Below are 20,645 nucleotides of genomic sequence, written 5' to 3' on the forward strand. Positions count from 1 at the left end.
TTCTTTCTTTCTTTCTTTCTTTTTTTTTTTTTTAAATAGAATTTCTAGCCCTGAGGGTTTTAGAGAAAACATTGCAAATGGGAACCAGCGCCGGCTGCCTGCCTGAGTCAGCAGGCATCTCCTGCGCCCGCCGGCGGCTGCAGCTTTGCCAAGGGTGGAGGAGCGCGGGGCGACGGGCAGGGAGCTGAGGCCGCCCGCGAGCGGAGAGGCCAAGCGCTTGGCTCCAGTGGGGATTTCTAGCAGGGCTTTCTAGCCTTCGCTCTGATTTTTAGTTTTTGCCGGAGCTGTCGCCCCCAGCCCGGGCTCCGCGCGGGGCGCTGGCGTGGCCGGGTGCCCCCCCGTGCCATGCAGGAGGTGGCTCACGGCGGACTGCGGGGGCTCTTCCTCCTCCTCCTCCTCTTCCTCCTCTTCCTCCTCCTCCTCTTCCTCGTCCCTCGCAGGGGGCTGGGGGCTGCAGCTTCGCCCCGGCCCGGCCCTGCCCTTTGCCCCCCCGCTCGGCGAGGAAGGATCCGGCCCCGCTGCCGGCGGCTCCGCGCTGCCCCCTGGTGCCGCCGCCCGGGCAATAAAAAGATGCTGAGCGCCGGGGGCGCCCGGTTCCAGCTGGGGACGAGGCATCGTCGCGTCCCCTGCCCTCCTGAGCGGCCAAATCCTGCCCTCGGCTCGCCAAAGCCCGCTGCTCTGCCCCCGGGGCTGGAGGGGGGCGAGGGTACCGGGGGGCTGCCGCCCTGCCCCCCCGGAGGAATGTGGAGCGGAGGAGATGGAGATAAATAGGAGGGAGTTTGTCAGGCACGAAGGAAAGGGAGGGAGGTCAGGGGGGAGCGGTGGGGAATTTGCTGACGGGGGGAGGAGAGCAGAGCAGAGCAGAGGAGCTGCCACATTCGCTGCCACGTTCGCTGCTCAGGAGCACGGGTGGCTGGCGATGGGGCCGGCGCTGGGGGCACCCCAAAACCAAGGCTGGAAGAAGCAGAGCAGGACCCCCTGGCCCCCGCCACGTGCCAGCCACCACGGCAGCACGGAGGGATGAGCATCAAGCCCATCGACCCCAGAGTTGGGGCGGGATGAACGAACCCATCCTCGCGGCAAGCGTGGGCCATTGTGGCTTGGGGACACCCTTCAAGGTCCCCGTGGTCCCATCCGGAAGGGTCCTGAGGGGCGGTCAGGAAGCTCCCGGCGGTGCCGGGAGGGGGGCAGCTGGGGACCAGGCTCACGACACCTCCCGGCGCCCCGCGCGGGGCCGGAGCTGGCATCAGCGATTTGTTTTCTCCCACTCGCCGAGCGCCGGAGGCAGAACGGGAACTCCCGTGGTGCGCGGCGGTCCATGAAAGCCCATCTGTGCCAATAATAATAACAATCATAATGATATTTATACAGAGCCTAATGTCTCCGAGCAGCTTCCAGAACCCATTTGGAGGCAGCCGCTCGCCTTTGCTCATTACGAGCGGCGCGCTGGAGCGGAATGGCTAACGAACCCGCTCGTTAGCCGGCCCTGGCCCGCATGGGCGCAGTGCCGGGTGACATCGGCGCGGGGCTGCCCAGGGTCCCCTGGCTTTCGGTGGCTGTGATGAGGTCTGGGGAGGTGCCTGGGGGGCTGCGATGCCTGGGGGGCCCTGGCCGGTGCCGCCAGCCCCGCTCGCAGCGTGATGGAGAGGATGGGATTTCACTTTCCGCTCACCGGGATGGAACAACGGGGAGCAGAAAAATAATTTGAAAGCTTCCGAAAAGCACCTCGGCGGGGAAAGGAGGTGGATTTCCCTCCCCGATTCAATAAGCGGCCAGGCTGGAGAAGTCCAGCCCGGCGCCACAGCCCCGCGTTAGGTCTCTTTATTATTATTATTTCTGTAAAGCAATTACGAGGCAGCCTCCTTGCCTGCACTCCCGTGCTCCCACCAGCGTGACCTCCGTTCCGCCGTAATTAACGGCCTTCCAGGAGGGGAGGCAGCGGGCGCTGCGTGCCCGGCTCCTGCCTGCTCGGCGGATGGTGATTTGCAAAGAGCTGCAGGAGGCTCGATTTCCTAAGGAAACGCAGCTTATGCGCTCGTGCTCCCACTCCCTGCCAATAACTTCTGAACTCCTTGGCTGATGGAAAACAAATTTCACAAGCGGGTCAAAGTCACGGGGATAAAGGATCTCAGCGGGGCTTCCTCGGGTTCCAGCTGCTTTGCCGCTCGCTGCCTCGGTTTCCCCATCGGCAAACCGCGCAGCAGCGGCTCCCCAGGGCCAGCGAGAGCAGAGCTGGGAGCCCTGGGGATGGCCGGCTGCTGCCTAACCACGGATTTGCCCAAAATGCCAGGGAAATGGCCAAAACACTGCCGCCAGCATCGTCGCCCCAGGGCCGGTCCGGCCCCAGCTCTGAGCTTCACCTCTCCCCACCCCTCGCAGCTCACCTCGAGCACCCCAACACCAATGGAAATGCCACCGAAGGGGTGCCGTCGCTGTTTATTCTTTATTTTTTTTTCCCTTTCGCACACTAATTTCTGGAGTGTGCTTCCATCTCCTAACGAGGTTTTATTTGTCGTGTCTGTTTGTTCGCCTCCCGGGCTCGGCTCTCGGACAGAGGTGCTAATAAAGCAGACATCTGTCACGGGGGATTAGATTGTGTTCTTGTTAACACGCTGTTTCCTTTAAATAAATAATTGTCCCCCAAACTGGCATTCAATTATTAAAGCAAACACTGGCGCGCGGGTGACGGAGCAGCGTTGGGATGCTCTGGGAGAGCCGCGGAGATCGAGGGGCATCCCCAGGCAGCGCCCGTGTGTCCACCCCGTCCCCGTCCCCCCCCATGGGGACAAACCCAGGGCAAAGTGTGGGAGGTCGCCCTCGCAGATCAAAGGTGTGAATTTTCTTGCCTGTTCCCTGTCCTCTGGGCTGGGTTTCATTGCCTGCTTCGCAGGCTGTGCCTCATTATGGGGACCCTGTGCCTCGTTATGGGGACCCTGTGCCTCGTCATGGGGACCCTGTGCCTTGCCAGGGGACCCTGTGCCTCGTCATGGGGACCCTGTGCCTCGTCATGGGGACCCTGTGCCTCATCTTGGGGACCCTGTGCCTTGTCATGGGGACCCTGTGCCTCATCATGGGGACCCTGTGCCTCATCTTAGGGGACCCTGTGCCTTGTCATGGGGACCCTGTGCCTCGTCATGGGGACCCTGTGCCTCATCTTGGGGACCTTGTGCCTCGTCTTGGGGACCCTGTGCCTCGTTAGGGGACCCTGTGCCTCGTTTTGGGGACCTTGTGCCTTGTTATGGGGACCCTGTGCCTCATCTCGGGGACCCTGTGCCTTGTATTGTACCTTGTTGGGGACCCTGTGCCTCATTTTGGAGACCCCGTACCTCATCATGGGGACCCTGTGCCTCGTCTTGGGGACCCTGTGCCTCGTCTTGGGGACCCTGTGCCTTGTCATAGGGACCCTGTGCCTTGTCTTGGGGATTGCGCTTTTTCATCCCGTTACCCCACGAGGCTGAGGTCTGCTTAATGCATTATTTCCATCAGATCTGGCAAAGAGGCAGAGGAACGAGGTGCTTCAGAAACGGACGCGGGGAGGGGACGGGGAGCGGAGCTGTGCCGGACAGGGGCCGGGTCTCGGTGCCGGGGGATTTTCCCTCTGCACCGGGCTCCTGCTGCCTTAATGACAGCAGGACCTGGGAGAAATATGGCTCTCTGCACACTCGAGATGTCGAGAGCAAGCCCTGGCCCTTGGCAGGGAGGATTTAGGCTTGCTGGGGGAGATGGAAATGCGTGTTTGCCGGCTGGTGATGATAGCGGCCATAAAGCAAGTGCGCGGTGCCCCGCGGTGTTAATAAAGCCCAGGTAACGAGCCCGCCGCCAGCCGGGGCTCCCTGCAGGGGTGCTCGGGGTGTGGGGGGTGCGGGGGGAGCACGAACCCACTGCTGGTGGGTCTGGGGGATGTGGGGGGGGGGGACACAGCTGCTGGGACTGGTACACAGGGCAGGGCTGGATCTGTGCCACCTTATAGGTGCAAGAAAATGAGCTCCATGCTCCCCAAATCCCCAGGAGGTGGCACCCCCGGAGCCAGACCCTACAAACCCTACAAACCCCCTGCACCGCGGCCGCGCGGGGCCGGTGGATGGGGCAGTGCCAGGCGCTGCACGTCGCGGCAAAACGTCACAGCGACGTGGAAGCCCGGGGTGCCCCGGCAGGGCTCTCCTTCCCGCTCGTCCTTATTTGCCCAGTCCTAATTCATAAATCAGCAGGCGCGAGTAATTTTCCCAGGAGAGCATTTAGACGGCAGATTGAATGAGTAATTTACTGGGAACATTAAGACGGCACCGGATAACTTATTTATGAGAACTTTTTGACAGATCTGCCCGTCAATAATTTATGCCGCACAGCATTTAGTCAGGGTCACCAGTAAATAATTCACTTATTAAAAAACTATGGAAGGTTTTATGAGACGCTGAGTTACTCTCTCACACCGAATTTGGGGCCGTAAACATGAACCCGGTGCTGACCGGGTAGCGGAGGAGTCCCTGGATGGGGAGCGTTGGGACCAGGCACTGCAGGGCGCGGGGTGGGAGCAGGGGCAGGGAGAGGTGTCGCTGGATTTGGGGGCAGCCGCTTCATTTCTCGTCCTCGCAGGGCTCAGTCCTTGGTCACCACGTGGACGTGCCTCCAGCAGCATCACCTGCGGACCGAGGAGGGCGCCCACGAAAAACCCCTGGGCCACACGGTGCCTTCCTCCCCCCCAGCACCCAGGGGCTCCCCCCTGCCCGTCCTCAGTGCGGTGGCGTCCCCTGCATGGTGCTCAGTGCCTGTGCCCGGTCCCACTGTCCCCACCCCTCCTAGAAACACCCTGCAGCATCCCTAGGGATGGGTGCTGGTGCAGCAGGGATGCTCCAGGCTCCCTGCCCAGCATCCCAGCCCCCTTGCACGCAGCCGAGCAGCGCGGCCCCGGCCGTGCCCCTGGGTCCCCTCCTCCGTGGGGGTGTCTGGGGACCCCCCGGTCCGCGGTGCTGTGCCCTGCTGCAGCAGGAAAGCCCTGGGGCTGATGGAGGGCGATTGCACGAGGCTGGCTGGAGGGACGTGGGTGTTTGTGGGGTGAAGGAAGCGGTGACTTGGCACGGGCTTCGCCGAGGAAGGGGAAGCAGCTCTGCTAAGGTGTGCCCCGGCCTGATTCTGCCCCGGGTGCGCAGGGAGGAGGAGGCAGCTCCCGCTTCGCTGCGGCAGAGCCCGTCCTGCCCGTGTGGGTGATGAATAACCCGGTGGGGCTGGTGGGGGCCGGGAGAGGGAAGGTGGCCCCGGGCAGCCCCCAGCATCCCATCCCAGCCCGTTCCCCATCAAATCCACCTGGCAGCAGGGGCACTAATTCTGCCCTCACCCCACAGCTCACCCGGAGCTGGGAGAGGCTCAGGCGCTGCATAAAGCAGCTTTGGGCGTTCATTTGCCTTTCCCCGTGGACGCCAGACCTTCCTGACCCTCCTGCCATCCCTGACCCGCTCAAAGCCAGGGTTTCCACCGGTCCCAGCTTCACCCCAGCGGCTTGGGGTTAATGCATGGAGCCAGGGCTCAGCACCTGCGGGCTGCACCCTAGGGGGGGTGCCCTGGGGGGGGGGACCCCCACCCGGAGCCAGCCCGGCCCGCTGCGCGGTCGCATGCTGCCACCTCTCGGGCAGAGCCGCGCTCTGGGCAGGGCGAGCATTTTGCCTAAAACCTTGGTTTTTCCCCCCATTTCATTTACACCGAAAGGGAAGTCGGGCGCTGCAGGAACGGGCTGCGCCCCCCGAGCCAGGGGGCTGCGGGCGAGCTAAAAGCCAGAAGCGGTCACAGCCCCAGCGGGGCAGGGCCGTGGGGACCCCCCCCCGCCTCCCCCGGCAGCAGCACCCTGCGAGCCTCGCTCAGGGCTCGCGGGCCACATCCTGCACCCACCCGCAGCATCGCCTGCCCGCAGCCGGGGTGCCGGGGTCAGGGCCGGCAGCGGCCGCGCGTCCCCTTGTCCCCACGTCCCCGTCCCTCGTGCGGCCACGCGAGCGGCTCCCCCCCGGAGCCCCCCGCGCCTGCACGTCTCAGGGGCCACATTTCGCTGGAAGGGGGACGAGAAACCGCGGATGATGCGCTGAATAAAAACACCCTCTCCTCTGCAATGCGGTGCTTCGAGCATGCAGCATCTTCCCTTCCTCCTCAACGTGGTCTGTGAAACGTGGTAAATGCTTCCCTTTCATTCCCTTCCCTTTTTTTTTTTTTTTTTTTTTTTTTCCCTCCCTCTCTCTTTTTCTTCCCCCTCTCTCCCGTGTCTCGCGCTCCCCGGGCAAGCCGCAGAAAGCTCCTACAGCAAAGGGAAGGTCCCCTTGATGTAAATTGTTCCCTACATGTTGAACCCGGCCGCAGACAAAAGCTCTAATTAATCGGCTCAGCCCCTGCTCTGGAGTGGAGGTTTTCAACCTCGCCTTTCCTTTGTAGCCTTAATTAGTTTTTGCTCCTCTGCCTGCGAGCGGGGGGCCGGGGCCGGGGGAGCCCCCGCGTCCCACGGCACCGCGGGGAGCGGGCACACGCGGGGAAATCAGCCCCGAGAGGGCACAGCGGCGACTAACGAGCACCCAGCAATTAACGACGGGCGTGTGAGGCACCCCTTTACTGCCCCAAAGGAGAAAAGGGGCCGAGCGGTCCTGCGGCAGGGCAGGATGCGCCCCTCGAGGGGGCTGACGCTGATCCCCCACCGCTTCGGGCGATGGAGGAGCGGGGACCCCGTGCCCCTTCTGTGCCTGCTTCAGGGCTGCAGGAAACCCACCCTGGGGAGATGGGAGCTACCGCCGCCGAGTTTTTCCAGGAGTTTTGCCCAGGATCTGCCCGGCTCCCACCCATCCACACCGTCCCCGGGGACGCTGAGGCCCTCCCAGGGCATCCTCGGGGCGCGTGGGGCTCCCCTCGGGGCCGCGGCGCTGACCGCTTGGCCGGGCAGCGGGAAGGGCTGGGAGACAATGAGCTTAGGCGCCAAGCCCATAAGGTGATTAGCGGCGGCGAGGGGATCACAGGGCAGATGCAGCCGGCGGAGGGGGGGACATGGATTAGGGGCTCCTCTCCCCTCTCCTGGCATCGCCGATGGCAGCCGGGCAGGGGACAGTGCGGGGCTGCGCAGGTTTAATTTGGGCAGCCCTGAAGTCTCAGGGCAGGAAGCAAAGCGGAGCGGGGTAAAACCGCTCTCCGGACAAGCTCATTAAGATCTCCCAGCGCCGTCGATTTCGCAGCGTATCTCTCGGCCGGGCTAGATAAGGGACAACGAACTGCTGCCGCGTTCAGATAACGCGGAGCTCCTTCGCCGTCGCACCCCGCTCGCAGTTTATCTGACGGCGGCAGATCTGGAGTTAAAGAGATTTGGCAGCGAGAATAAACCTGCGGCGATGCGCGGGCGATACGCCGAGCTGCCCAGATAAAAGCCGGGGGGGGGGGGAAGAGTTTAAAGCAAGGCTGGGAGGCTCCGCGGGATGCATTGCTGCTCCCCGCCCTGCCCCACGCTTGGGATGCTCGCTTGGGAAGCACGAGGTGACAAGGACCAGGACGCTGGCCCTGTGCCAGGGGAGGACCCCGCTGCGTGTCCCTGAGGTCCCCAAAGGCTGTCCCAGCACCACGGCCGAGGTGAAGGGCAGCTGACAAATCAGGAAGGGTGTTTGGGGATCCGCGGAATGGCCGAGAACCGACTGAGGAACACCAGAATGCTGGAGAAAAAGAGGTTTATTGGCTTGTTCATACGTTTTCATGGGGGTTAACAACTCACAGGGGTCGGGCTGCTTGTGAGTTCCTTCCCAGGGGGTCCAGTGCTTTGGGACGGGGATGCCACCGCCTGGCTCGTGTCCTGCTGCCGCGTGAGGACATGCGTGATGACCACAGCGGCCACCAGGCTGCCCAGAACCAGGAGGCTGAGAACCCCCTTGGTTCTGCAGTAGGGCCACGAAGTGCCTGCAACTGAAGAGCCAAAAGATGGGGAAGGGAGGCATTTTCCACCCTGGCATTACCGAGCCCCACTGGGTTTGGAGCATCTTGCAGGACTGATCCTGCCAAGCCCCCCCCCCCCGCCGCATGCTGCCGCATCTCCCACTCATTCATCCCAAACAGATTTAAGTCCCAAAGCTCAGTTAGGACATAAAGGTGCAGGAAACGTCCCACAAACCTGCAGGCGGAGGGAGGCAGACTGTCGCGGTGTCGATGCTGGCCGTGCTCCAGCTGGCCGGGTTGCTCACATTGCAGACGTAGGTCCTGGGCTCGGAGTCCCCATGCACCGACAGCACGTTCCCGTGCCCCAGGGGAGCCCCATCGTGGGACCAGCTGTAGGAGACGTTGGCAGCACCGGGCACGGAGCAGAGCAGCGAGATGTTGCACCAGCCCTGCTCCTGCTGCAGCACGCGTGCGTCCAGTTTTGGCCGGCTGACGGGCTCTGTGGGGACAGGGGGGTGAGAGGGGCTGGGGGAGAGGGGGGGGGCAGAGGCGGGGGGGGCATCCACTCACCCCACACTGACACGCGGAAGCACTGAGAAATATTGGAACCAGATAGACTCTCAAAATCTGCAGAATAGTTGCCGTTGTCTGCCTGGGTGACCGGCCTGATGCTCAGGGAGAGGGTCGCCGGGAGGAAGATGGTTCTCCCAGAAAAAGGACCCTTGAAAACTTGGATTTTATACTTTGAAGCCCTCACGATGATCAGCTGGGTTCCTGAATCCAGTACCACTCTCCATTCCAACGCTTCCCACGCTGGCGGCAGTTCCTTGGGCAGCAGCCGCAGCTCTCCTCCGGCAGGCACAGCCCTGTCCTCGCACCCTGCGGTCCCAAAGAGGAGGCATGGGATGAGCGCGGGGGGTGTCACTCAGTTCCCCTCGTTCTGGGAAGGAGCTTCCAGCTAATTCCTCCTTCACCTCTCACATCCTCCATCGTCAGTTGTCTCTGGGTGGTGAGAAGGAGCTACTGATGTGTACACCCACTTTGGGGTTATTCTTTCCCAATATATGTTTATTTTATAGGGCCAGTACGAAGAGAGTTGCCTTTTGCAAAGACAAAGAGGAAGCTCTGCCTTAACTCTTGCTTGCTTCCCTCTCCCAGGGCACACTAAAGCCTTATAAACGGAACAGTTTCTCAGAGATACGCATCCTTTCCTAAAAAAATAGTAACAATTCACAGTAACTCTGAGTTAAGTTATTCTCCCTGCATAGCAGGGAGAACTTCAGGCCCTCAAAAAAGTGCATTTTGCTTTCAGCATCACTTTATTGGGGTTCTTCTCCCCCAGCCACTCAAAAGGCTATCTCGGACTCCGCTAGGGACCATTTTCTTGCTGGTTTGCACAAAAGACAAAAAAAAAAGAACCAAAACCAACGCCACAGCCGAATGACCATCTGAGGCAGGCATGTAAAGGCAGTTTCCCAGTGAGCTTACCTTGGGCTCGGCTGAGGAAGAGGAAAGGGACGAGGAGAAGCGCAGCGCGCTGCATGGCCAGCCGCACCGCGCCGCGCAGGAACGGGAACAAGGCGTGACGTGGCCGTGAGGGCAGGCGTGGGGTTTGATCCTGCCCCGGCCCCCAGCGCTGGGGCTCAGCAGATTGTGGGGTACGGCATGGGGCTGGGGGCTGGTCCTGCACCCGCAGCCTGGCTCCGTGGGGCGGTGGGAGGAGAGGGGAGGAGCCCTGAGCGGGGGCATCGCCCAGCTTCGCCCGTGGGTGCAGCATCACCGAGGTCCTGCACGGATCTGGGTGGGAAGCGCAGCGAAACATGGAAAGTGCATGAGAAGAAGTCCAAAAAAATTCAACCCTGCCCTCGTGCCTTTATTAGGTCACAGAGAAAGGTGCTGGGAGGTGAGGGAGGAGGCAGCCCTGGTCCCGCGCCTCCCCGACCCCCAGGCTGGGCTGGGCACTGCTCTCTGGTGGGCCAGATCCTGCTCGGGGCTGTCTCCAAGCTGGCGTCAGGGTGCTCGCATGCTGCACACTGTGAGCACCCGCTGCCACCCTGAGCACCCTCTTCTCCCAAAGGCGAGCTGCAAAAAGAAAGCAAAACCCCAAAAGCACCCACTTTAAGTAATTAAAATTAGTTTCCCCTGAGGTTTGCAGCTGCTGCGCCCTGCAGCTGAGCTCGCTTGGGAGGCAGCAGCACGAGTCCCCCCGGGGCCAAAGGAGCCTTAGATGGTCCCATCCTCCCCACTGGTGACGCAGGGACAGCGGGGGTGGCCGGGGGCGAGCTGTGGCAACGCAGAGGATATTGCACCGGAGCGCGCGCCCATGAGGGTGTGAGGAACCGCAGGCGAGAGAGGAAGTTGTTGATGGCCGGTCACGGGTTCCCAGGGCTTTCTCCAGCTGCAGGAAGCTTGCTCACACGCTCCAGAGATGGAGCAGCTCAGGGACGTTCTGCCGGCGCCGTGGATGGTGCTGTGCCTGGTGCTGTGGGTGGCAGCCCAGCTCCCTGCGGGTGGCCAAGGTGAGGAGGGGACACGGGGCGAGCCAACGGCACGGCGGGGCGGCTGGAGGCTGCAGACAGGGCAGGGGGGATGCGCGGGTGGGACGTGGGTTTTCAGCCGGGCTCGGGGGTCCTGAGGAGACGGGCTGGGGCTGGGGGAGTATTTGGGGTTTTCTCTGCCTCTGTCCTCTGCACCCAGGCCGGCCCAGCCCATGTAGGGCCATCGCTGGCCGTTGCGCTGCGCCAATTCCCTTTTGCAGGCCGGATTTCTCTGCTGAGTGAGGTCAGCACTTTTGACAGCAATTTCAGGGAACTGTCAGTGCCTGAGGCTCTTCCTAAAACCGGAGATTTCTGTGCCGTGGGGAGCAGGGCCCCTGCAAGTGCCTGGACTCGGGGGCACGTTTGGTGCCTGCAGCATCCCCCGGACACATTTCCGTAGCCCCAGTCGCGTTCCCTGCTTTTGGTGTGACCAGGGCGGGCACCACTTCTGCCTCCTCTCCCCGAGCACCCCATCCCCACCAGTTTGCACGCCAGCTCTGCCAAACCAGCCCCGGGGGGGTCGCACCTGGGGGGGATGCCGCTGGCTGGAAGCTGCAGCAACAAAACCTGCAGCAACCTGGGGCTCGGTTGAGCTGCAAAACCTCCCTTGCTAACCGGTGTGGTTAACCTTGGCGTGCTGCACCAGCTCGGCCCCTGCGTTCACACCTCTGCAGGCTGCACTTCGCATTGTTTCTTCCCCCGCTCGCTGGGACCGCAGTGGCTGGGCAAGGCACAGCCTGGCCGAGGGCGTCACGGTGCCTTTTGTGCTTTTCTTGCAGCACAGTGTGGTTGCAAAGCTGCAGCGAGCGGCAGTCCCCGTTGCTTGAAGGCTCCTGGGTGCCTGGAGCGGTGGGCGCCCAGCGCAATGAGACTCAGGTGTGAGCCCACGGGGGATAAATAGTGCTTATCCCTCCCAGGGAGGCTGCTCCTGCTCTCGCATGCCCCAGCCTCTCCTAACGCTGGGTCTTGGGGGTGTCCCCTCTGTACCCGAGGTCTGGTGGCTGCAGTTTAATGAAGGCGAGGTTTAGGCTCGGTGTCTCAAGTCAGGTCTCGCCCCCCCCACCCACGCACGCAAGGAGAGCGAAGCCGGTGGCTTTGTCAGCGCCCTCCGAGCATCGATGCGGAGCTGTGATCCCCGACCTGGTGCTCGTCCCTGTGGCCGTGCCGTACAGGGGGCTACGAGGGGGCAGCAGCACACCCGGCTGTGCCGTGCCGAGCTGGGGACCCTCAGCAGCCCCCCACCTTTTGGGGCTGCCTCAGTGCCCCAGCTGCACGCAGGCAGGAGGAAGCTGAGCGGCTGCGTGCGTGCTCGGCCCGGTGACCGCTGGCTTTTTTTTTTCTTTTTTTTTTTTTTTTTTTAGGGGCTTTTTATCTCACCTCTACCAGAGGCCCGGACATCCGGGGCTGCTCTGAACAGGAAGGGGAGAAAACCCAGCTTTGGGGTGGGGGGAAGGGTCCCTTGGGTAAGGTTCTTGCTGCTCCCCAGGCTGGGCAGGCAAGAAAGGAGCTGGGGCACAAACGAGCAACTGGAGCCTTACTGGAGGGGCTGCAAACACCTCTGCTCAGGACGGAGATGATGCAAACACGGGCAGCTGCCAGCTGTGAGTACGGGGTACAGACAGACACACGGCCAGCCCGGGGTGCTGCAGGAGCTGGGGACACCCAGGGACCTGGTCCTGCTGCGCTGAGCACTGGTGCCAAGAGGGTACAGGGGCATCAGCACAGGGGGCTCCAGCAGGCAAGCCCCCTCCCTAGTGTTTTCTGATGCCCCAGGACACCCCCCGTGCTCACCCTGTGCCTCCTCTTTGGGACTGCAGGGTGCGAGGACAGGGCTGTGCCTGCCGGAGGAGAGCTGCGGCTGCTGCCCAAGGAACCGCCACCAGCGTGGGAAGCGTTGGAATGGAGAGTGGCACTGGCTTCAGGAACCCAGCTGGTCATCGTGAGGGCTTCAAAGGATAAAATCCAAGTTTTAAAGGGTCCTTTTTCTGGGAGAGCCACCTTCCTCCCGGCGACCCTCTCCCTGAGCATCAGCCCGGTCACCCAGGCAGACAGCGGCAACTACTCTGCAGAGTTTGATACTGAATCTGGCTTCATTCCTCATCAGCGGTTCTGCGTGTCAGTGTGGGGTGAGTGGCTGCCCCCCCCACTCTGTCCCCCCCCCACCTCCCCCAGCCCCTCTCACCCCCCTGTCCTCACAGAGACCGTCGGCCGGCCAAACCTGGAGGTGCGCGTGCTGCAGCAGGAGCAGGGCCGGTGCAACATCTCGCTGCTCTGCTCCGTGCCCGGTGCTGCCAACGTCTCCTACAGCTGGTCCCACGATGGGGCTCCCCTGGGGCACGGGAACGTGCTGCCGGTGCATGGGGACTCCGAGCCCAGGACCTACGTCTGTAACGCGAGCAACCCGGCCAGCTGGAGCATGGCCAGCATCGACACCAAGACGGTCTGCTTCCCTTCGCCCACAGGTAATTTGCCCTCGGCTCCAACAAAGCTGGCTTTGGGGGTGCACCAGCTGCACTGCTCCGGTCTCCGGGACCTTCAACTCCCCAGTGAAACTCCAGAGGGTGTCATGCTGCTGCTGGGCTAAAATGTGCCCAGCTTCCCCTGCTGGGAGTGGAACGGTGACTGCTGGGCGCGGGAGATGTACATCGGGGCTGAGGTTTCCTGGGCAGGTGCTGAGCTGTGGCACTGATGGGGACGGTGCTTCAGAAACGTCCAGGCTCTGTCCCACGTCTCCCTTCTGCCCTCATTCTTCTCAGTGTCTTCCATCCTGGGGTGGGCAGTGGCCGTGCCGCTGGTGCTGGCTGTCTCCATCGTCGCCTTTGTTGCCTGCTGGTGCTGGAGGAAGCGACGGAAGGACAGCTCGGCAGGTTTGACCCCGGGGCTGGCGCGGGGATTTGGCTCTGCAGCTTCCGCGCTCCTGCTAACGCTCTCGGTGCTGGCCCTCGGCCACCCGTCCCTCCTGGGCTGACGTGGGAGCGGCCACCAAGCCCCTGGCTCTGCAGGGTGCTCCTTGGGGACGGGCTGAGTCCTGTCCCAGCGCCGTGCCCAAACCCAGTGGCAGCACTGGAGCCTTCACCCCATGGGGTCCTGGGGACTATTTGGGTTGTGGTCAATGTTAGCTCTATTCAGAGGAGGAACAAAACCTCCAGACTGCCGAGGGATGCCTTTCTCCCTCTGCTTTGCTTTACTCGAGTGCTTCCCAGGGGATGAATCCCCCCAGCATGGGGGCTGCAACCGCTCATCCCTCGCTCTGACCCTTCAAGCTCCCCCAGAACACGTCGAGCCATCGCTGACTGTCTATGAGGAAGTGGGCAAAGTCCAAGCTGGCCAAGACCTTGTGAGTGTTGGGGGCGTCCCTGGGAGCCCCCTCCCCACGTGGGGAGCATCGGTTTGGAAGTGTCTGTCACCCTGGGCTGCGTCCTTTAACCAGCCTGGGGCTGCTTTCTCCTGCAGAACAGGAACAGGGAGGCCAATGCAGTAGGAAACACTATCTACGCCGTGGTCTCCACCAAAGCACAGGTGGGGCTCCAACCCAGGGGAGGGAACCTGGGTGGTCCCCTGGGCAGAGGGCTGCCCCTTTTGCCCATAACTTGCTTTTCATCTCACGTTTTCACTGTTTTGCCCTGGCAGGGGCCCAGAACCTTTCAGGAGCCCCAAACCTGCACCATCTACTCCACTATTCAAGCTACCAAGAAGGTGAGCTTTCCCTGCTGTGACTCCAGCCCATTTGCAATGGCAGAGAAACCCAAATCCTCCCCACAAGCTGAAGGCATCGGTGCTCGGTGGGGTCTGGTACCCCCCGGTGCTCCTGAAATGTCCTCAGGGACCTTTGGTGGGGCAGCAGCCACCCACTGTCCCTAACGGCGGGTCCTTTCTCTGCTCTGCAGTCCCCTTCCATCAGGAGGAAGAAGCTGGATCCAGCTCTGGTCTGCACTGCCTACACAGAGGTAAAATGGGCCCCGGCCCCGTGGGGAGAGGAGCCCCACGCGTCTCCTCTCCAAGTTCCGCTCTGCAGCTTCTGCTGCTGGAATCTGGGTGACTTTGGGGGTGTTTTTCGGTGACTAACGAAAGCCCCACGTCACCCTCGCCGTGAGGGGCTGTAAATGCCATTGTGGGGGACCCGAAGCGACACCCACCAGTCCCTGCTGGGCTAAAACTCCCCCCTTTTCCTTGCAGCCTACGGTGCCTTTGAAACACTGGAGTCCCCCCCCGCGGAGCTTGTCCCTGTCTCCTGTGGACCACCACCTCTCCTAGCCCCTGGCCATTTTGGCAAGACCTCTTCTTCTCCTGGAGCCAGCACCCGCGGGGCAGCACCCGCAGGGAGCTGGGGATTTGCTCAAGACGAGAACATCCAGAAATGGGGTTTTACAAGGACTGCAAACCCAAACTGCGCCTTGGAGGCTTTGCTGCAAGGGAAGGGGGACAGGCTGGGTGGTTGAAGCTTGTCTTTGGAGGAGACGGCTTTGAAATCTGGACTGTGCGTCGGTGGGAGCTGAGGACGCCTGATGTGTGTTAGTGCCAGTGTATGAGCTTTTTTTTTTTTTTTTTTAGTTTTTGACAGATCCAATACACCTTGTGAATTCATTTTTAAGTGTGAATAGAAGCCGAACTGCAAGAGGCAATTGTGGGGCTGGTTTAATTAGCTTAATTGACTATTTATAGCCTGAAATGTAACTTGGAGGGGGAAGGAGGGGGGGGCGGATCACCTTGCTCTGGGATTGGGAGCCTCTGAAGCCAATGCTGAGGAACTTGGAAAAGTTTCTGCTGTGTGAACTGGGGTGGCCCTGGGGATGGTTTCAGGGCAGGAGCATGATGCTGGGCATGGCCTCGAGCACCCGGAGCCATCCTGTGTCCAGCAATGCCCCCATGTCCCTTCCCACTGAAGTTATCCTATGGCACGAGTCGCTCTGGGAGAAGGGAGGGGAGGAGGAAGAGGGGCTCTGGCTTCAAACATCTCACCAAAGGCAAGATCAAGGGATTTTATTTGGAATTAAAATTAAATGCGCCACTTTGATGGAAGCTTTCTCCTGATGGTGCTGCCTGCTCCCCTCTCGTCTGATTCCCTGCATCAAAATATCTTTGTGTCTGCTCTCTGTGAAAGGAGCACTAATGGGGATCGTTAATGGGGAGCTGTGCTGGGGGGGTGCTGGGGGGGAGCTGGCTGTCACAGCAAGGAAACCTGGGGGGCAGGCGCTGCCCGTCGGGGCTCAGGCACTGCCGTGCCGCTGCCGCCGATCGGTGCCAGCCCGCGCCCTGTCTTCTGCACTTCAAGGCATGCAGGTGTGAGCGGAATACTTCTCACGCTAAATGCAGGTGAATGCAAATGCAAACAAACATAAGGAGACTTTTCTTATTTCTTTTTGGTGAATAATAACCCTTCCAATGGCATAAATCCCAACCCACTCTCTCTTCGGCCACGGGAGGTAAGTCTGGGCTGTGCCTGGCTGTGTTGTTGGGGCTGGGAGCTGCAACCCACACACACAGCAGCGTGGGCATTGATGGAGAAGCCGGGGCAGAAACTTCAGGCACGTGGAAGGGGCTGAGGCTGCTGCCCATCAGCAGGGGCTGATGTAGGAGATGCATCTCCTTTTGCAGAAGGGACTGGCCCCAAAGGCAGGGTCCCCGTGCTCCTAATGAGCAGAATCAGCTGAGGGTGCCAGTTCTGAGCTGCACCCATCAGCCCAAGCCATGCTCCATCATGGTAATTTTCCCCTAATGGCCATGCTTTGCACGTGGGGGGTGACTTGCAGCACCCAGGCTGCAGCTTGCACGGTGACAGCACAGTTTGATCCCCACTTCTGCCAGTTCCCACTGGTGTGCGTTGAGCCGGTGATGCGCAGCCCTGCTGTGCCCGGGGACGGGGACAGCACTGCCCGTCTGGCTGCAGCAATGTGTGCGCTGGCACGTTCATAGGAACACCTCTTGCTGGCATCGCATCTTCTCACGGATGGGTGTGAACTGTGGGGGGCTGAAATTAAACTGGGTCGGGTCTCAGTGGGTGCTGCTATCGCCCTTCCTTCACAGGTGGGAAGGTGCCAGTGTTTGGTTGCCCCCAGCACAGGACTTCACTGCCCTTTGCCCCCAAAAGAATCATAGAATCATAGAATATCCCGAGTTGGAAGGGACCCGTAAGGATCATCCATTCCAGCTCCTGGCACCGCACAGGTCTACCCAAAATTTTAGACCGTGTGACTAAGTGCACAGTCCAAATGCTTCTTAAGTTCAGACAGGCTTGGTGCAGTGATTACTTTGAATGGGGAGCCTCTTCCAGTGTGCAAACACCCTCTCGACCTCACCTCTTTCTGATGTCTAGCCTGAACCTCCCCCGCCTCAGCTTGACTGCCGCCCTCTGGCTCTCCCAGGCAAGGCTGGAGGACCCGAAAGAGGAAGAAAGGGTGCGGTCTTTATTCTTCGCCCTAACATACTTCCTTGACCGGGGAGCTGGGGGTTTGGGGGGCTTCTGCACTGGGGGTGTCTGAGACACTCGGCCATGTGAGTTTCAGCGAGAATTTTGCGCGCCAAAATGCGGTGAAGATGGCGGTGGGGCTTGCAGCGGGGCTCCTCTTCATCTCTATTGTGCAAGGTAACATTGGGGTGGGGGGGGGCGGTGGGGGTTCTCCAGGGCAAGGGTGCTGGGTGGGCTGTGATGCCGGGCGGGGGGCGGATGGTGCTGGGGATGGCAGCGGCGGTGGTGGTGGTGGTGGGCACTGGGGGGGTGCCCGTGGATTGCCCATCCTACATGAGCCTTCCCCATCCTCACTGTTTTCCCCAGCAATTCCCATCCCTAAGCTGTGACCTGTGGGGACACCCCAGTGTCCGTCTTGCTCCCCATGGGGCACCCCGGTGTCCCACCAAGCTGGGGGGCAAGGGGCTGCCGAGCGAGCTATGAAGGGGGGCGGAAAGTAGAAGCAAAAGTGGAAGCAAAAATGTCAGCGGCAGAGCTCGGCATGAAGCCGTGCCTCACAAGATGCTCCCAGGGTTGAGAAAAGGGAAGGCACGGATGTGTACGGACACGGGGGCAGGCAACTGGAGCGTGGCCCTGCAGGGGAGGACGGGGGGCTTGGGGCTGATGGTCAGCCAGCCCAGGAGCCAGCCAAAATGGCTGTCCCGAACCCTGGGGTGTGGAAGAAATGGCTGTCCTGCAGTCATCGGCATCAGCACGGCCTCGCCCCAAGCTCCTTGTGTAGTTCTGGGCTCGGCACCATACGAAGGACGTGAAAATATCAGAATGGGCCCAAAGGAGGACAACGGGAGAGTGGGAAGGACCAGAGGGCGCGATGTGTGAGGTTTGCGTAGCCCTGAGAGGAGCAGGATGAGGGGAGGCCTCACGGTGGCCTGCAGCTTCCTCATGAGGGCAGCACCGACGCAGGCCCTGGTCTCTTCTCCCTGGCGACAGGATGTGAGGAAATGGGGCTGGGGGCAGCCAGACTGGCTATTAGGGAAGACTTCACTGTGGTCAGGCCCTGGAAGAAGCTCCCGGGGCTGTGGGCATGGCCCCAAGACAGTTGATGCTCAAGTATGTGGACAGCACTCTTGGATATATGCCGTGACTCCACCCTCTGTGGAGGCAGGAGTCAGGCCGATGAGCCTCAGGGATGTTCCCACCATGGGGCACTGCATAGAAACGTTTATGTTGGAAAAGAATCACAAAATCATTAAGGTTGGAAAAGCCCTCCAAGATCACCTGGTCCAACCACCCCCCTACCACCAATGTCACCCACTAAACCATGTCCCCAAGCACCGCGTCCAACCTTTCCTTGAACACGCCCAGGGGTGGTGACTCCACCACCTCCCAGGGCAAAGAGCACCGTGGCCACCAGGTCCAACCATTACCCTAGCGCTGCCAGGTCTGCCATGAGACCACGTCCCTGAGCACCACACCAGATATGTCCAGGAATGGTGACCCAGCCGCTTCCCTGGGCAGCCTTTTCCGATGCCTCACAGCCCCGGGGGCTACAAAGGTGGCTGAGGCAAGGGGCTGCCCCCGTCCCCTCCGAGCCATGTCTGGTAGCACAACTCTCTGCTCTCCCCACAGCAAGGGTGCAGGTGGCCTCGCCACAGGCAGTAGGGGTCGTGGGAGGGGTGGTGTACCTCAGCCCCCCGCCGAACAGCCAGAAGACCACCTACCACCAAAGCCACTGGCGCTGCGGCAGCTCCCTGAAGGTCGCCATCCACGAGAACGGGAAGGAGGTCCGGTACCCCAATGGCCCTTTCAAGGGTCGCCTGCAGCTCTTCTCCAACAATACGCTGAAGATCAGCAGCTTGCAGAAAAATGACAGCAACATCTACTGGGTGTACCTGGAGGATGAGGTGGGCAAGGAGCACACCGGCAGCATCTACCTGAAGGTGTATGGTGAGCCTGGGGGGGCGGTGGTCCTGGCACCCTGCTGGGGACAGGGCGGGCTGTGACATCCCAGTGCCTCTTGCAGATGCGGTCCCCAAACCTACCGTGCGTGCCATAGTGAACGGGGACAACCCGGAGCACTGTGAAGTCACCCTGGAGTGCTCGGTGCAGATGGAAGATGTGACCTATGAGTGGATGCCCCCCAGCAGGGTCATGACAACGGGCTCTAACAGCACGCTGCCCCTCTCCTTCAACCCCTCGCTGGAAACCTACACCTGCAGAGCCAGCAACCCCGTGTCCTCCAGCAGCGCCCAGCTGACCCGCAGGCACCCCTGCTCTTGGACAGGTACCGGCTGTACCAGGTGGCAGAACCTGGGTGGGATGGGTGGGAGGTGGTCCCCGGGTGTCCCAGGGGTCAGGGCTCTTTTCCCATGGGCTGGGGGTGGCAGGACCCCCCCGGGGAAGGGGACCGTGGGGCTGCATGCTCCAGCCCTGCAGTGGTCCCGCTCGGGCTGGTCTCATGTCTTGGTTTTCCCTCTGCCTCCAGCTGAGTCCTCTGCTGTCACCACCGCCACCAAGACCAGCATGCTGATGTTGCTGGGTCACCTCCTCCTCCTCTTCTTTGCTCTGCCTTAATGACACGCTGTGGCTGATGTTGTCCGCTGTGGGGCTAGAACCTGGATGAAGCCCCCAGATGGCAAGTCTCTTGCAATGGCACTGCGAGAACCCCAACGACGCAAATCACCAAATGGACATCTAGCAGCTCAAAAATGCTCTCAGCCCTAGCTCTGAGACCTGAGCTGAGCCTTTCCTGCAGGTTCCCCATGGCAGTGGGCATCCTCGGCTCTCACCTGGTGTCTGCCAGCCACTGGGGGGGCAATGCCGTTAGGGGACTGGTGTGTGATGTGGTCATGATGGACGGTACACAGCACGTGGCACTTTCAGGGAAAGTGCAGGATACGGCCAGTGCAGCCCCACATCCAGTCGTGGAGCACCGGGGCATGACCATGAGACAGTTAAGGTTGACTTTTCTCAGCCCAGAAAGGCTCAATATTGGAATTATGTTGTATGCACGCAGTAAATTATTTCCTTTCCACGTCAGTCCTCATGTTTTTGGGTGCATGTGCTTCATTCCTCCTGGCTTGGTGCCCCCTCCTCCTGCTCCCCCTTTCCTCTGGGCTGGGGTTTGGTGTCGGTGGCAGTGGGTGCCTGGGGACCAGGGGTGATAGGGGAGCTGTGTTTGTCCCCACTGCCCTCGCTGGAGAGAGGAGCCCTTCTACAGCTGTCCCCTGCGGGAGCAGCTGGGGGTGCACGGGGCAGGGGGACGTGCCTTGTGAGTGACGGTGACATCCCTGAGCCTGCAAGGGGGGACAGGGACATCGCACAGGGCCACAGCTGCCTGGGGTGCTGCAGCTCCTGTCAACTCCAGCAAATCAGATGGAGAAAATGAAGAATTGGGCTCTCTTCTCCCTACAACCCAAGAGCAAACTTCCCAGATCCATCACTAAATAAAGGCTCCTAGGGCCAGATTCACCAAAGGGGTGGCATGGACCTCAGTGGCTCATTTGAGAATCAGGAACAAGCACGAGTTGTTCCAGCTCCCGGGTTTAATAAGAGGCCCAGGGTAATTCCTCGTGTGTGGCAGCGTGAGATTTCAGTACCAATGTGGGTTTCGACAGAAAGCCCCCTCCAAAGCATTAGCTGGTGCCTCGCTCACCTTTCCAGCCAGGAGACTTCAGCCCGAGCTGCCTGGTTTCTGATGGGGAAACCAGCAGCATGTAGGATCCTCCTTTCCAGGTAAAGGGAGTTTTTCTGTGAGCTCCCATCACCATTTGTCCTATCCTCGCCCCTTCATCCTTCCTGGATGGCGATTCGTGCTGTCT

General features: G+C 61.1%; 3 protein-coding genes across 6 annotated transcripts; 2 read left to right on the top strand and 1 right to left on the bottom strand.

Annotated features, from left to right (window-relative positions):
• Nucleotides 1–7,662: 7,662 nt before the first annotated feature.
• Nucleotides 7,663–9,829, bottom strand: LOC136788117 (SLAM family member 9-like). Its single transcript, XM_066986098.1, has 4 exons — nucleotides 9,370–9,829; nucleotides 8,452–8,760; nucleotides 8,117–8,380; nucleotides 7,663–7,911 (listed from the first exon to the last, which is right to left on the bottom strand). Exons 1-4 carry the CDS (start codon nucleotides 9,701–9,703, stop codon nucleotides 7,712–7,714), a joined length of 1,107 nt encoding a protein of 368 aa, XP_066842199.1. The 5' UTR covers nucleotides 9,704–9,829; the 3' UTR covers nucleotides 7,663–7,711.
• Nucleotides 9,830–10,165: 336 nt separating this feature from the next.
• LOC106049205 (natural killer cell receptor 2B4) lies at nucleotides 10,166–16,291 on the top strand. Of its 4 annotated transcripts, XM_066986096.1 has the most exons (10): nucleotides 10,201–10,400; nucleotides 11,905–12,019; nucleotides 12,236–12,544; nucleotides 12,617–12,880; nucleotides 13,175–13,285; nucleotides 13,622–13,755; nucleotides 13,872–13,937; nucleotides 14,049–14,114; nucleotides 14,306–14,365; nucleotides 14,595–16,291. In XM_066986096.1, exons 2-10 carry the CDS (start codon nucleotides 11,992–11,994, stop codon nucleotides 14,670–14,672), a joined length of 1,116 nt encoding a protein of 371 aa, XP_066842197.1. In that variant the 5' UTR covers nucleotides 10,201–10,400; nucleotides 11,905–11,991; the 3' UTR covers nucleotides 14,673–16,291. The 4 variants fall into 4 exon arrangements, with proteins under 4 accessions (XP_066842195.1, XP_066842196.1, XP_066842197.1 ...); XM_066986094.1 differs by lacking the exon at nucleotides 11,905–12,019 and having other exon boundaries at nucleotides 10,166–10,400; nucleotides 14,595–16,290; XM_066986095.1 differs by lacking the exon at nucleotides 11,905–12,019 and having other exon boundaries at nucleotides 10,166–10,400; nucleotides 13,682–13,755; nucleotides 14,595–16,289.
• Nucleotides 16,292–16,804: 513 nt separating this feature from the next.
• Nucleotides 16,805–19,858, top strand: LOC106049230 (SLAM family member 8-like). The gene is made up of 4 exons (XM_066986099.1): nucleotides 16,805–17,001; nucleotides 18,454–18,771; nucleotides 18,848–19,108; nucleotides 19,310–19,858. Exons 1-4 carry the CDS (start codon nucleotides 16,953–16,955, stop codon nucleotides 19,396–19,398), a joined length of 717 nt encoding a protein of 238 aa, XP_066842200.1. The 5' UTR covers nucleotides 16,805–16,952; the 3' UTR covers nucleotides 19,399–19,858.
• Nucleotides 19,859–20,645: the final 787 nt, after the last annotated feature.

Source organism: Anser cygnoides, chromosome 33, assembly GCF_040182565.1.
Source record: "Anser cygnoides isolate HZ-2024a breed goose chromosome 33, Taihu_goose_T2T_genome, whole genome shotgun sequence".
Classification (NCBI taxonomy): Eukaryota; Metazoa; Chordata; class Aves; order Anseriformes; family Anatidae; genus Anser; species Anser cygnoides.

Excerpts from the sequence above, each read along its gene's own strand:
- LOC106049205 (XM_066986094.1), top strand. The coding sequence starts at position 10,310 with ATGGAGCAGCTCAGGGACGTTCTGCCGGCGCCGTGGATGGTGCTGTGC. Across the intron at positions 10,401-12,235 it reads GCTCCCTGCGGGTGGCCAAG|GGTGCGAGGACAGGGCTGTG; the intron begins GTGAGGAGGGGA and ends TTGGGACTGCAG. Across the intron at positions 13,286-13,621 it reads ACGGAAGGACAGCTCGGCAG|GGGATGAATCCCCCCAGCAT; the intron begins GTTTGACCCCGG and ends AGTGCTTCCCAG.
- LOC136788117 (XM_066986098.1), bottom strand. The coding sequence starts at position 9,703 with ATGTTTCGCTGCGCTTCCCACCCAGATCCGTGCAGGACCTCGGTGATG. Across the intron at positions 8,761-9,369 it reads CTTCCTCAGCCGAGCCCAAG|GGTGCGAGGACAGGGCTGTG; the intron begins GTAAGCTCACTG and ends TTGGGACCGCAG. Across the intron at positions 8,381-8,451 it reads CTTCCGCGTGTCAGTGTGGG|AGCCCGTCAGCCGGCCAAAA; the intron begins GTGAGTGGATGC and ends CTGTCCCCACAG.
- LOC106049230 (XM_066986099.1), top strand. The coding sequence starts at position 16,953 with ATGGCGGTGGGGCTTGCAGCGGGGCTCCTCTTCATCTCTATTGTGCAA. Across the intron at positions 17,002-18,453 it reads CTTCATCTCTATTGTGCAAG|CAAGGGTGCAGGTGGCCTCG; the intron begins GTAACATTGGGG and ends CTCTCCCCACAG. Across the intron at positions 19,109-19,309 it reads GCACCCCTGCTCTTGGACAG|CTGAGTCCTCTGCTGTCACC; the intron begins GTACCGGCTGTA and ends CTCTGCCTCCAG.